Source organism: Pipistrellus kuhlii, unplaced genomic scaffold (assembly GCF_014108245.1).
Source record: "Pipistrellus kuhlii isolate mPipKuh1 unplaced genomic scaffold, mPipKuh1.p scaffold_m20_p_5, whole genome shotgun sequence".
Classification (NCBI taxonomy): Eukaryota; Metazoa; Chordata; class Mammalia; order Chiroptera; family Vespertilionidae; genus Pipistrellus; species Pipistrellus kuhlii.
The window spans coordinates 18,413,921-18,427,002 of record NW_023425551.1 but is presented as its reverse complement, the minus strand read 5'-3'; the positions used below and the strand labels follow the sequence as shown (position 1 = coordinate 18,427,002).

General features: G+C 34.8%; 1 protein-coding gene across 24 annotated transcripts in view; it reads left to right on the top strand.

The window, feature by feature from the left end:
• AHI1 (Abelson helper integration site 1) overlaps window positions 1-13,082 on the top strand; it is a 152,312-nt gene that overhangs the window by 28,216 nt on the left and 111,014 nt on the right. For all 24 annotated transcript variants that reach the window (XR_006739956.1, XR_006739955.1, XR_006739954.1 and 21 more), the window contains 5 exons: window positions 272-395; window positions 3,242-3,471; window positions 5,463-5,569; window positions 8,669-8,787; window positions 12,122-12,252. Coding sequence is in view for 21 of the 24 variants with exons in the window: in XM_045572623.1 (XP_045428579.1) it covers window positions 272-395; window positions 3,242-3,471; window positions 5,463-5,569; window positions 8,669-8,787; window positions 12,122-12,252 (711 nt within the window). In the remaining 3 variants the exon portion in view is untranslated. The remainder of the gene's footprint in view (window positions 1-271; window positions 396-3,241; window positions 3,472-5,462; window positions 5,570-8,668; window positions 8,788-12,121; window positions 12,253-13,082) is intronic.

The window sequence follows — 13,082 nt, the reverse complement described above, 5'->3', positions numbered from 1 at the left end:
AACTGACTATCAAAGATATAAGGAAAATTGCTTTGGAGAAATGAGAGTAATTGTTAATTGTAGTATATATAAAATTTTATGTGTAAATTCTTGTGTCTAAAACAAGTGAAGAACTATTTGTGAGTAGATTTTGAGATGTTTTATACTGAAAATCTTTGGTCATATTCTTAGAGACAGTGCTTACTTTATAAACTATTATAAATTATGAATTTGTATATTACTGTATTAAGGATCCTCTGGAAACCTACTAATTTTTTAATATTTTCATTAGTATATGAAATTCCTTCTGGACGTTTCATGAGAAAATTGTATGGCCACCTAAATATCATTTATGATCTCTGCTGGTCAAAGGATGATCACTGTATCCTTACTGCATCATCTGATGGCACTGCCAGGTTAGTGTATTTGTGTAGTATTCAATGTGTGCGCTGTTTGCCATCAAGAAAAGCAAAGAGAATATAAAGTGATAGAATACTCTTATGTTTCAAATATGTTTGTTTATCAAGGGATTATCAGTATTGTTGATTAATTAAATAAGCAGTTGTGAAAACTTCTTTCTTGAAGACATATTTGCAAAATACATTTTATTTATGTGATATATAATTAAATGATCATTATGTACATTGTTGAATTAATGTTTTGAGATGAAGTTATTAAACATCTGGAATATTTCCTAGAATATAAGCTCTTGATGGTAAGGATTCCATGTTCACTCTTAGCTGGATACAGAGCCCAGGACACAGTGGTGCTCAGTACATAGTGTAGGGTAAATAAATGAATATCACCTATGTTTTAAAAACTTTATATAGCTTGTCAGATATTTGTGTTTTTCCAAATGTGAGTCTTAAAATAACCCTTCTCAATTTAATAAGTTTCACAATAGAATATTTTAAGAGCTATTTTTTCTAAGAGCTATTTTTTTTTAAAGTTACATTTACATTTTTTTTGTAGCTGCTTGATCTGCCTTGGTTGTATCTAAAAATATTGTTAGGCAGCTGTTTAAAATGCTTGTAAATATGTCCTTTATAAATGTTCTTGTTGTTGTTGTTAATGCTCACTTGAGGATATTTTCCCCCCATTGATTTTTAGAGAGAGTGGAAGGGAGGGGAAAAGAGAGAGAGAAACATCATGAGACAGACACATCGATTGGTTGCCTCCCTCACACTCCTACGGGAGTGCGGATTATGCCTGCAACCGAGTTATGTGCCCTTGACCAGGATTGAACCCACTGCCCTTTAATCTGCAGGCTGACACTCTAACCACAGAGCCAAATTGGCTAGGGCTTAAATATGTCCTTTAAATTTGATTCCAACAAATGGTATTTATTATCTCTACAGACTAGAAAATTCACATTTAGAGCAGTTTGAGATCCACTCTGATTTCACTCTTAAGCTTCCTGTTCATTTAAATACACTCTTTACAGATACTTCTAATATCTGGGTCCCCTTTTCTACTAATCTTATCAGCTTCCTTTTCAATATAAAATGTCTAATTGATTAAGATGTTATCATTACTGTTTGTTTATATTTAAACTAGAGGCCCCATGCATGGAATTTGTGCACGAGTGAGAGGAAGGGTCCCCTCAGTCCAGCCTGCAGTCTCCCTGGGATCGGGCCTAAACAAGCAGCTAGACATCCTTCTCATAATCCTGGACCGCTGGCTCCTAACCACTCACCTGCCTGCCTGCCTGATCACCCTAAACCATCTCTACCTGCCAGCCTGATCACCCCTAACTGCCTCTGCCTGCCGGCCTGATGGTTCCCAACTGCCCTGCCCCTGCTGGCCTGGTTGCCCCACACAGCCTGCTGCTCGGTCATTTGGTTGTCCCTTTCTAACCCCCCTGACAGCCTGTTCGCCCCACATAGCCTGTTCAGTTGTGCGTTCAATTGCGATGGTTGCTTAGGCTTTTATATAGATAGATGAAATAGATGACAACTGGTGACAATGGATTTTTACCTCTTTGCCTAGCTGGGACTCTACTACTATTAGTCACTCTTAATGGGGTCCTCAAGAATGGCATACCGGTAGCTGTTCTGTCAGATGCCAGATTATGCCAGAGAAAAACATGCAATCTTACTAAGACTTTACTGGACTTGTCGATCTGAAAATCACTTAGTTTTCATCTTTCCCAAGCAGTCCTTTTACTCATCTTTATTCAGCTATTCTTTCTCTGGTAGCAGATCTAAACCTTTCCATGCTTCAAGTGCTCACCACTTAACCACACTCTTCCTATTTTCATTAGATGACTGCCTTCAATTTACAGTGAAATTAAGCAGATGCTGAGAAAATTCATAGAATGTTATTCTTGAACAGCAACTGTATTTTTTTTATTGACTTAATTTTCATTAGTTCTTAGGCAGTAATTAAAAAGATGTATTGTGAATCCCCATATTTAAAGGTTAGTGTATTCTTCAAATTCTAGTAACTTAATCTTTTATAAATGCAGTATTCCACACTCATATAGCACCTGTCGGTTGCTAGATTTTACTTGTTTTTACACATTGATTAGAATTGACATAATAGTTTAACCCATAGAGTTTACTCTTTTGTCATGACTATAGCAATGATAATAATGTTAATATTTTTAATTATCCATTATTTATAGGTAGAGATAATGAGAGTGCTTCATATTGAATTGTCTGTTTTCTGGTATTTTAACTTATTTTACTAAAGTATTTATATAGAAATTTTATTATGGCTTATAGGTCATCGAGATCTTCATGTTTACCACCTATATTACTAATATAAAGTTAATAGAGTATCCTATTATCTAACCCTCCACTAGTAAGTACTTTGTAAAAGCATAATCATAACCTAAATGAGAAATCATTAAAGTTTCTCCCCATTAAATCATTAAAAATAATTATTAAAGTATCTTATTTTTATGTATATTGTACTAAATGTATATTTTACCAATTATTTGATGTGTATTTTTTAGTCAATGTCAAAAGTAGATAGATTTTAAAAAGACAAATACAGTTTTTAACTTGATAGTATAGATTATAATTAGTAAACAAACTCATCATTATACTTGATAATAACTGTAAATAATAGCTTTGTCAAATGTAAAGAACCCCAGCCATCAAATGTGATTAGGTTAATTTTTAGTTACAAAATTTAAATTTAGCTTATCATTGTCACTTGCTTACATATATCCCATTGGCTCTACTGGTTCCTAGAGAAACTTTTAAAGAAACTTTTGTCTTTTAGAAGCAACATATAACTTTTTATCCTTTTCTAGGGTATGGAAAAATGAAATAAACAATACAAATACTTTCAAACTTTTACCTCATCCTTGTTTTGTCTACACGGCTAAGTTCCACCCAGCTGCAAAAGAGCTGGTGGTTACAGGATGTTACGATGCTGTGGTACGGATATGGAAAGTTGATATGAAAGAGGATCCTGCCATATTGATCCGGCAGTTTGACACTCACAAGAGTTTCATCAACTCTCTCTGTTTTGATACTGAAGGTATGTCAGTTAACATATTCCAAATTACAGCTAGTTGTATGAAGAATTAAAGTTTGCTTTAACTTACTAGGTTAATAAATATTTAAGCATGGGAGGGAGTTTATGTATTGATGATTATTTGTGTATACTGAGATTTATACATATTTTGCAGATTATATGATAGATCTGGGCATAGATTTGGCATTAAAGGAGTTGTGTTTGTAATTTTGAAGTCATTAAGTTCCTAAACATTTAGATTTAACTAATCTTTGCTGTAACAACCAGGCATCTTCAAAATTTCATAACTACCTATATTTTTTGGGTTGGTGATTATCCCCTTAGTACTTTTTTAAAAATGGCCTTTTAAGTTAAATGGTGCAAAGAAGATGAAGAGAAAAATCCCAAAAGAATATTGAAAATATAAATTTTAAATGTACCAACATTATTATTATTTTTTTAATTCAGAAGATATAGAAGGGAAATTTGCAATTACTTAAAGGTTTATCTTAATATATGAATAGTTTAGATGGTGATTTACAGATATAAAATATAGATTATTTTATTAACAGAAAAAATAGAGGAATGTGTATCTATCAAATAGTCACTTTTTTTTACATTATTTAAGACACTAGATATGTAGACTATAGCTATAATTAATTAGTATGGGCCCAGATTAAAGTTATACTACTAATGTACTCTGTTCAACTCTCAGGCTGTTAATATGTTGGAACATATTCAGAAAAGTCAGCCAGTGATAGAAAGGTATCTGAAAACTGTCATTATAGAAGTAGCTCAGATTAAAAAAGGGAGATGAAGAATTTCTTCATTACTTGCCTAAATTATGTTGCTCAAGTGGATAAAGATAAAGCCAAAGCTACAGAAGACGGATTTTCTTTGCTCAGAATTGGAAAAAAAGCACCCTAATACATAGAACACTTTATCATTTAAATATGCTACTTCTTAAAATATGAAATTTACTTTCTGAATGGCCATCTGTTCAAAATGGTGTGTAAAATATTTCTGAGTGGGCATGAAATTGAGCTTGATGGTCTCTAATGTTCCATTCAACTTTAAGATGGGTTGACTTTAAGAATTAATGTTTCTCTGGGTGGGCAGCTCAAAAGGTTAGAGCATCATCCCAGTGCACCATGATTATGGGTGTGATGCCCTCTAAGGACACATGGAAGAATCAGCCAGTTGTCCTGGCCGGTGTTGCTCAGTAGATAGAATGTTGAGCTATGGACTGAAGTGTCCAGTCAAGGGTACATGCCCAGATTGCAGGCATGATCCCCAGTGGGAGGCATGTAGGAGGCAGCCGATTAATAATTCTCTATCATCATTGATATTTCTCTCTCTCTCTTCCTTTCCCTTCCTCCCTGGAATCAATAAAAAAAAATATTTTTAAAAAGAACCAGCCAATGAATGCATGAATAATTGGAACAACACATCAATATTTATCCATCTCTCTTCTGCTACGCCCCCCCCCCCTATTTTTCTCTAAATAAATAAATAAATGAAAATTTAAAAAAGAATTAATGTTAAATTGGAACACCTATTATTTATTTTATTCATTCTCTGATCATTGAGTACCTGCTGGGTTTCGGGCATTATGCTAACAGTATGTATTAGAATAAAGGTGCTTTTCTAGGAATATAACATAAATTATGTAGGTTGAGCAATACAGATACATATTGGATAATTCAGATAATTTGTCTGGCTTTGGAATTGGAGCAATGTAAATATGTTCTGTGATGCTCATTTCTTTTTGTATTAAAATCAGGGAAATCCAAAGGGGAAAAAGTCATCAAAAATAATTTAAGTGAAAAGTTCATTTAAAGATAATTAGGATTTGAGTGTTAGTTGTGTTTGGTTTTCTGGCTCTGTAAATTGAAATACCTTCTGGTAGTCCTAGGATTCTTTGTTTTACTGAAATGCTTTTTCCCAACTTGATAATATTTCTCTCTACCCTCTGCATAACATTAATCAGTGAATAATTTTATTTTCTTAAATAGGTCATCACATGTATTCGGGAGACTGCTTGGGGGTGATTGTTGTTTGGAATACCTACATCAAAGCTAATGATTTGCAGCATTCAGTGCGCCACTGGAGTATAAATAAGGTAGAAAACCACATTTCATTCATTAAAGAAATTAGAAAAAACATTCAACAACATGGCCTTAAAATAAGGCATCAGGGCATTCTGTTCTCTCTTTTAAAAAAATTAAGGTTTTCTCAGTCCTCAAAAAGTCTGTTATTACGGATTAATTACCATTTAATCTGTGATAACAGATGGCTAATTGATGATATAGTAACTTAGTGAAAATTTCTTTATTTTGGCCAGACTTTCCTTTAATTTTCTTGAGCTCTAATTTGCAGTGTGGCATTCAGAGCTTCATTACTGAAATTTATGCTAAAATGAGTATATATTATATTACATTACCATCTATAAGTAGTAATTTGTTTCAATTTATTATTCATCATAATAGGTTATAATAATTGTCCTTGTGTAATAAAAAGTCACTGTACATGTAAAAGAATTTTCATGAACTTTAGTTAAGTCTCTTCAGTCTATCAGATCTGTTTAATAAACCATCTATTTTAAATCATCAGATTAATGATGATGGCTTGGGATTCATGATGTACCTTAATTTCACACAATTTGAAAAGAATTCTAATTACTTATATATATCTGCAGGATTGGCCAGTCCTTGAAGGCACCAGTTTCAGTAATCTGAGTCTATAATGCAGAGTCTGTGTGTGTTAAAAAGCATGTGTTTCTTTACCTCAGTGTATTAACCAAAAGGAAAATTTACCTCGAAAATCTGCAGCCTGGTGTGATTATTTGAGAGTCAAAAGTTAGGAAATAAGCTGGACTTTTTTTTTGTATTTAATGCTTCAGGATGAGACAGAGACTGGAGTTTCTTTTTTTTAATTTTTTTATTGATTTTTTTACAGCGAGGAAGGGAGACGGATGGAGAGCTAGAAACATTGATGAGAGAGAGACATTGATCAGCTGCCTCCTGCACACCCCCCACTGGGGATGTGCCCGCAACCAAGGTACATGCCCTTGATCGGAATCGAACCTGCGACCCTTCAGTCTGCAGGCCGATGCTCTATCCACTGTGCCAAACTGGTTTTGGCAGGACTGGAGTTTCTTACTGGTTCTCTTCAACCAGCGGTGTGAGGGATGCTAAGCTGTGTTCCTCTGTCCTTTAAGATGAAGTGTCCGTGTGCTGCCTTGATACAGAACCAGGTCTTCACAGTTAGGCCTCTTATAGTTTAAGCAAGAATATGATGAAAATATGTGCTGGGGGCTGGGGGTGGACAATGAGGAAAAAAGGAAACATCTAATACTATATGTAATACTTTATTATTTTTTAAAATATATATATTTTATTGATTTTCCACAGAGAGGAAGGAAGAGGGATAGAGAGTTAGAAACATCTATGAGAGAGAAACATAGATCAGCTGCCTCTTGCACACCCCCCACTGGGAATGTGCCCGCTACCAAGGTACATGCCCTTGACTGGAATTGAACCAGGCCAACACTCTATATTCTATTTATTTTATTGTTTAAAGTATTACATATAGCCGAAACCATACTTTAAACAATAAAATAAATAAGAAAAATATGGAAGAAAATATTACAAACATGAAGTCTGGCAGCACTTCTCTCGAATTTGTACCTAGCATTTGCTAGACAGTTTTCTCTGTATTTTGCACATTGGCATCTGGGTGAGTGTTACTCCAGTTGCTGAAACCTTCAGCAGTGCATCTCCCCCCTCAAATGGTTGTTCTTCAGCTCAGTAAGGTCTCCATCTGTGGTGTCAGTGTTTGACTTTTCCTGCAACTTTAAAAAATAGCTAACAGGATTTGGAAACAGCCTAGATGCCCATCAGCAGATGATTGGATCCAAAAACTATGGTACATCTACACAATGGAATGTTATGCTGCCATAAAAAAAAAAGAAATTCTCATCATTTGCAGCAACCTAGTTGGAATTGGAGAACATCATGCTGAGTGAAATAAGCCAGTCAATGAAAGAGAAACACCACATGACCTCACTCATTTATGGATGATAAAGAGCATTATAAACTGAAGAACCAAAAGATAGATATAAAGACAGTAAAGCAACAAGCAGACTGTCAAATTACAGCGGGGTGGGTAGGGAGATCTGGGGTAGATAAGAGATCAATCGAAGGACTCGTATATATGCATATAAGTACAACCAGTGGACACAAAACTCTGGGGAGCGAGGGCATGTATGGGAGGGGGGAGGCAATGGTATATGTACAAAGATAATAATTTAATTAAAAAATTAAAAAATAAATAAATAAATAAAAATAGCTAACAGCGGGTCTTAGTGTCAAATAGCAAAGCAGAGGCTCAACTGGATTGTAGCAGTTTGGACCCTACCTCTGCTGAGGCCAGCCCGCCGCTGAAGAGGATGCCCTCGAGGAGAAAGGGGCAAAAATCAACACGCAGACCTCAAGGGGGAAGAAGGATAGTTTGTAATTCTGCCAATGCGTTAAAGCAGACTTCTCGTAGACTCTGTGGACTTTATTCTAAGCGGTTTTGCACTGGTAATTTTTTTCTTCCTCCTGGTAATCCAAACAAGAAGGATCTTTGGTCATTATTCTAATTAAGGCCAGGGCTTGTTCAGGCACATTCTTCATCAGCGTTTACGTATTTCTTGACATGATTAGTTCGATGTCTTCTATAGCTGCCTTAAATAACTATAAGTAAAAACCTAAAAATACAATCTAAATTAAATTATTTCAGAATATTTTGCTGATGGTATATCTTTTTCAGAACAAGTGGAAGTAAGCGTGTGAAGAAATACTGAGACTGGAACAGAATTTGATAGTTAATTCTGCACTTTGAATTTATTTAAAGAATGGAAGCTTTCTGACATGATGATAAACAAAAACTGCAGTGTTAAAAAATGTGTTTATAGGAAGTGCTTCTTGTTTGGGAATATACTACAAAGACATATTAACATGGTGTTAGATAACAAACAAAAAATACATTTCATCAGCTTTGTTTTTAACCTTAAACTTAAATTACTGGGAATCTTTTTAAATAATTTTAAAGCATCCTGTATAGTATAATTAAAAATTATATCTTAAAATCAATTTTCTACTTTTGTACTTTAAGAAGGGTTTAACATTAGACAACTTTACAATGGTAATATGTAGTCCTTTTTGTATCATTTTAGGAAATTAAAGAAAGTGAGTTTAAGGGGATTCCAATAAATTACTTGGAGGTTCATCCCAATGGAAAACGTTTGTTAATCCATACTAAAGACAGTACATTGAGAATTATGGATCTTCGAATGTAAGTATATTTCACTTTTGACAGATAAGCACTCATAGAATAAGTAATGAATTAATTCATATTTATAAAATGCAGCTGCGATTCTCACCTAGACAATTTTGTCCCTCAGGACATCTGGTAGTGTCTGGGGACATTTTTGAATGTTGTTTATCTAACGGATGGAGACCAGAGATGCTGCTAAGTATCCTATAGTTCCTAAGATGGTCCCCAGCAACAAAGAATTCTCTGGCCCAAGAGGTGAATAGTTTTGATGTTGAAATGTAGTTAGTTGGTTTTTATTTTCACAATTTTAAAGAACTTCTGTCACGGAATATCTTTTATCTCTATGATACAGTTATAGCGTAGTGTTATGATACTGTGTCATAGCTGAATGAGAGGGCTTTTGAATAATTCATCCTTATTTTTTGTTTGTTTTATTTCTGAAAAAGGCCAATGAAGGGAAATGCCTTTAATGTAAGAGGCAGAAGTGGAGTTCTGGGAAAGTCAGCATGGACTTCTGGTGTGCTTTGTTTCAATATTGAGTTCCAGCAAATACTGGGGAGGAAGCTATGTTATCAGATTTCATTATTGCTTTTTAGAAAGGCAAATGTGGTAATCTATATTAGTTTATTTTGCAGTTCTCCTTTTAGGGCTAACAGGTGAGCCCTTAAATATCTATGTAGAATTATCAAAGCATGGGTGCTGCTGGAGCATGATTAGCAGAAGTAGCTCACCAGGAGTTTACAATCAGGGTGTACTGCCTCCAGAATGACCCCCAAAACATTTAATTAGGTTAAACTGAAACCTTCTAGGTTGTTCTTTTTCTATACATAGCACCCATGCTATGCCTGGCAGACAGCAAATACTACTCAGTATGTTGTTGTTTTTCCTTAATCCTCAACTGAGGATATTTTTTCAATTATTTTTTTAAGAGAGAGTGGAAAGAATGGGGGAGAGACACAGAGAGAGAAACATCAATGTGAGAGAGACACATTGATTGTCTGCCTCTGGCACATGGGCCCAGAATCCAGCCTCCAACCAAGGTACATGCCCTTGACTGGAATCGAACCGGAGACCCTTTAGTTATAGAGCCAATGCTTTAACCACTAAACAAAACCTGCTCGGGCCTTAGTATGTATTTTTAATGAATATAAATATATAATAAAATGATTACATTTTTCATGACAATAAAGGTGATGACTATAATATAGGCTTTCTGACAATAAAGGTGGTGGCTATAATATAGACTTTATGGAGAGGCAGGCCTTGGAGCTTACTCTTGAAAAAGAGATAGAATTTAGATAAGGTGGAAGTGTATTCGGTAGGAAAACATGAAAAGCCTGGAATAAAGTTCAGAGGTGGGATAATATAAGTTGTATTCTAGGCAGAAGGAGTTAGTCTGTATGATTTTGTTATTCTCTTTTTAAGCAATATAGTTTTCAGCATTAAGATTATGCTTGGTCTCAGAGGCAAACTTAGAATAAAATACGACCTTTTCTACCCCTTGCTAGCTGATTTGCCTGTGTGTCTCTTTTCTCATCACTCAAATGGGAGAGATAATACAATAGGTTCTTGAGTTACATCAGAGATCCATTCCTACTTCACGACATAATGCGATTTTTGCCGTTAAAGGGAACCCACCTACATAAGCACCGACGTCACTCAGATGGAGCACATACACTGCAATAATGAAGTGAAACAGTAAAAAAATTGAAAAGAAAGATAGCAATTCCTGACCTTTAATAAAATAATAACTAATAAAAACATAAAGCACATATGTACATACGTCGAAATGATGGAACTTATTTTTTTAATAAATAAATGGGAGATGACAGTGTAACCACAAAATGACGTACCGACATACATCGAGTCTGACATAACCCGAGGACTGCCTGTACATAGACTCATAAGAATTTGGGGGGAATAAACTAGTTTATATATGTAAAGTACTTAAAATATAGCATACTAGAGCCCAGTGAACTGATTCATGCTCTGGTGGGGTCCCTCAGCCTGGCCTGCGGGGATCCGGCTGAAACCAGCTCTTCAACATCCCACACGGGGTCCTGGGTTGTGAGAAGGCACAGGCCAGGCCAAGGGACCCTCACCAGTGCATGATAAGGGGCGTGGAGGGACCGCAGGAGGGCTCCAGGGTGTGTCTGGCCTGTCTCACCCACTCCCAATCAGCTGGACTCCAGTAGCAAGCTAATCTACCAGTCAGAGCGTCTGCCCCCGGTAGTCAGTGCATGTCATAGGGACTGGTTGAATGACTGAACACTTTGCATATTAGGCTTTCATTATATGGGATGGCAAGGACTGCAGAAATGTTTGATTTTGCAACCTCAAGTCTCAGAATTTATGTTAAGATAATATAAAACAGTGCAAAAAATTAGACAGTAGTATGAAGGTTACCAGAGAGGAATGGGGATAAAGAGGAGAACAAATATACTGGAATGACTAGACTTTGGCTGGTGAGCACACAATGAAATATACAGATGGTTTGTTATAGAATTGTATGCTTGAACCTTATGTAATGTTATTAACCAGTGTCATGCCAATAAATTCAATAAAAATAAATAAAAGTTTTATATATATATATATATATATATATATAATATTTGTTATAGTATTCATGGTGGTAGGTGAAAGCTGGAAACAGCATGTGTTGTCCAACAATAGAAAATGTCTTAAGGTACACTTAGACAATAATATAACATATACCTAATTAAAAGGATAATGCATAATCTATATATTCTGACATGGAGGGCCATTACTTGTGATTTTTTGCTGACAGAAAAAAGCAGATAACAGAGCATTTATGTAATATCCTCTCTGTAAACCAGGGACGATAATAGCATCTGACTGGCACATAGCAAGCATTAAATTAAAACCGTGTTAGCTATTTTTCAAAAGAAAAAAGGCTAGAAGCCTGTTGGTCATATTTAATAGGTGATTTAATAATATGGCTGTCTAATGTTTCTCAAGATCAAGTGTAATTTAAAAAATTCATCACATGTAAAACAAAAATTCTGTTCCTTTTTTTAGTAACCAACTCAAATGCTACTTCCATAATGTGGTCTCTCTAAATAGCTAGAAATAATTCTTCTTACCCAAGAGTACTACAAAGTACTCTTTCTTTTCTTATGTGGCACTTTCTATATCCACTTTTCTGTATTACATTGATGCATTCCTTCGTTCTGTTCCTAATTCTAAACTCCCTGAGCTCAGTACTATGTTCTTTAGTTTGCATCCATCTTAGAATGTTTCCCACTTAGCAGATTTTCCAAAATTGACTGTTCAGTGCAAATCAAATATTTAAAACTTTTTACCACATTTGTAAAATCTTTTTTGTTTAAAGATTAGCAGCAAGGAAATTTGTAGGAGCAGCAAATTATCGGGAGAAGATTCACAGTACTTTGACACCTTGTGGGACTTTTCTCTTTGCTGGAAGTGAGGATGGTATAGTATATGTTTGGAACCCAGAAACAGGTAAATATCTAATTAAATTTTTATTTTTTATTTTTGAAGAAGTGTGAAAACTATCATTTTATGGAATAATTTTCAAGGAAGTTATGATTGCAGGTTCTTCATTGTTTTCTAGAATTGGAATGCTGATAATGCAAATGAGCTGCAATCTAAATATACATTAAATTCTATTCTTTATTGTTTTGATATATGCATGGATTTTGAATTCCACATTATGATTTAAGGTTTATTATTTCCTTGCCTGTAATGAGATATGGTGTATGTTATAAAAGTATTTAATGAGGACTGTAACGTAAAATACAAGTATTACAAGCTGAATTTGGAATATAAATGGGTATAGAGTGGTGAAACATCTACAATATATTTTCATTAAAAACATTCCTGTTAAAGCTTTTGCTGTATGAAACTCACTAGCAATTTACCTGAATTACTATAATTCACTTATTTTCCAATAAAATAAACTATTACATTGGGATATTTGTGTCTTACCTTTGCTATTTTATTTTTAAAATATATATTTTATTGATTTTTTACATAGAGGAAGGGAAAGGGATAGAGATATAGGAAGCTAGAAACATTGATTAGCTGCCTTCTGCACACCCCCTACTGGGGATATGCCCGCAACCAAGGTACTTTTGCCCTTGACGGGAATCGAGCCTGGGACATTTCAGTCCACAGAACACTCTATCCACTGAGCCAAACCGGTTTTGGCTTACCTATGCTATTTAAAAAAAGCTATAACTACATAAACATTTTTAGCATTAGATTGAGAGGATTTTATAGAATTTCTTAAGAACAGTATTTAATTTCCCCTTATTTATTCTGTTGGTGTT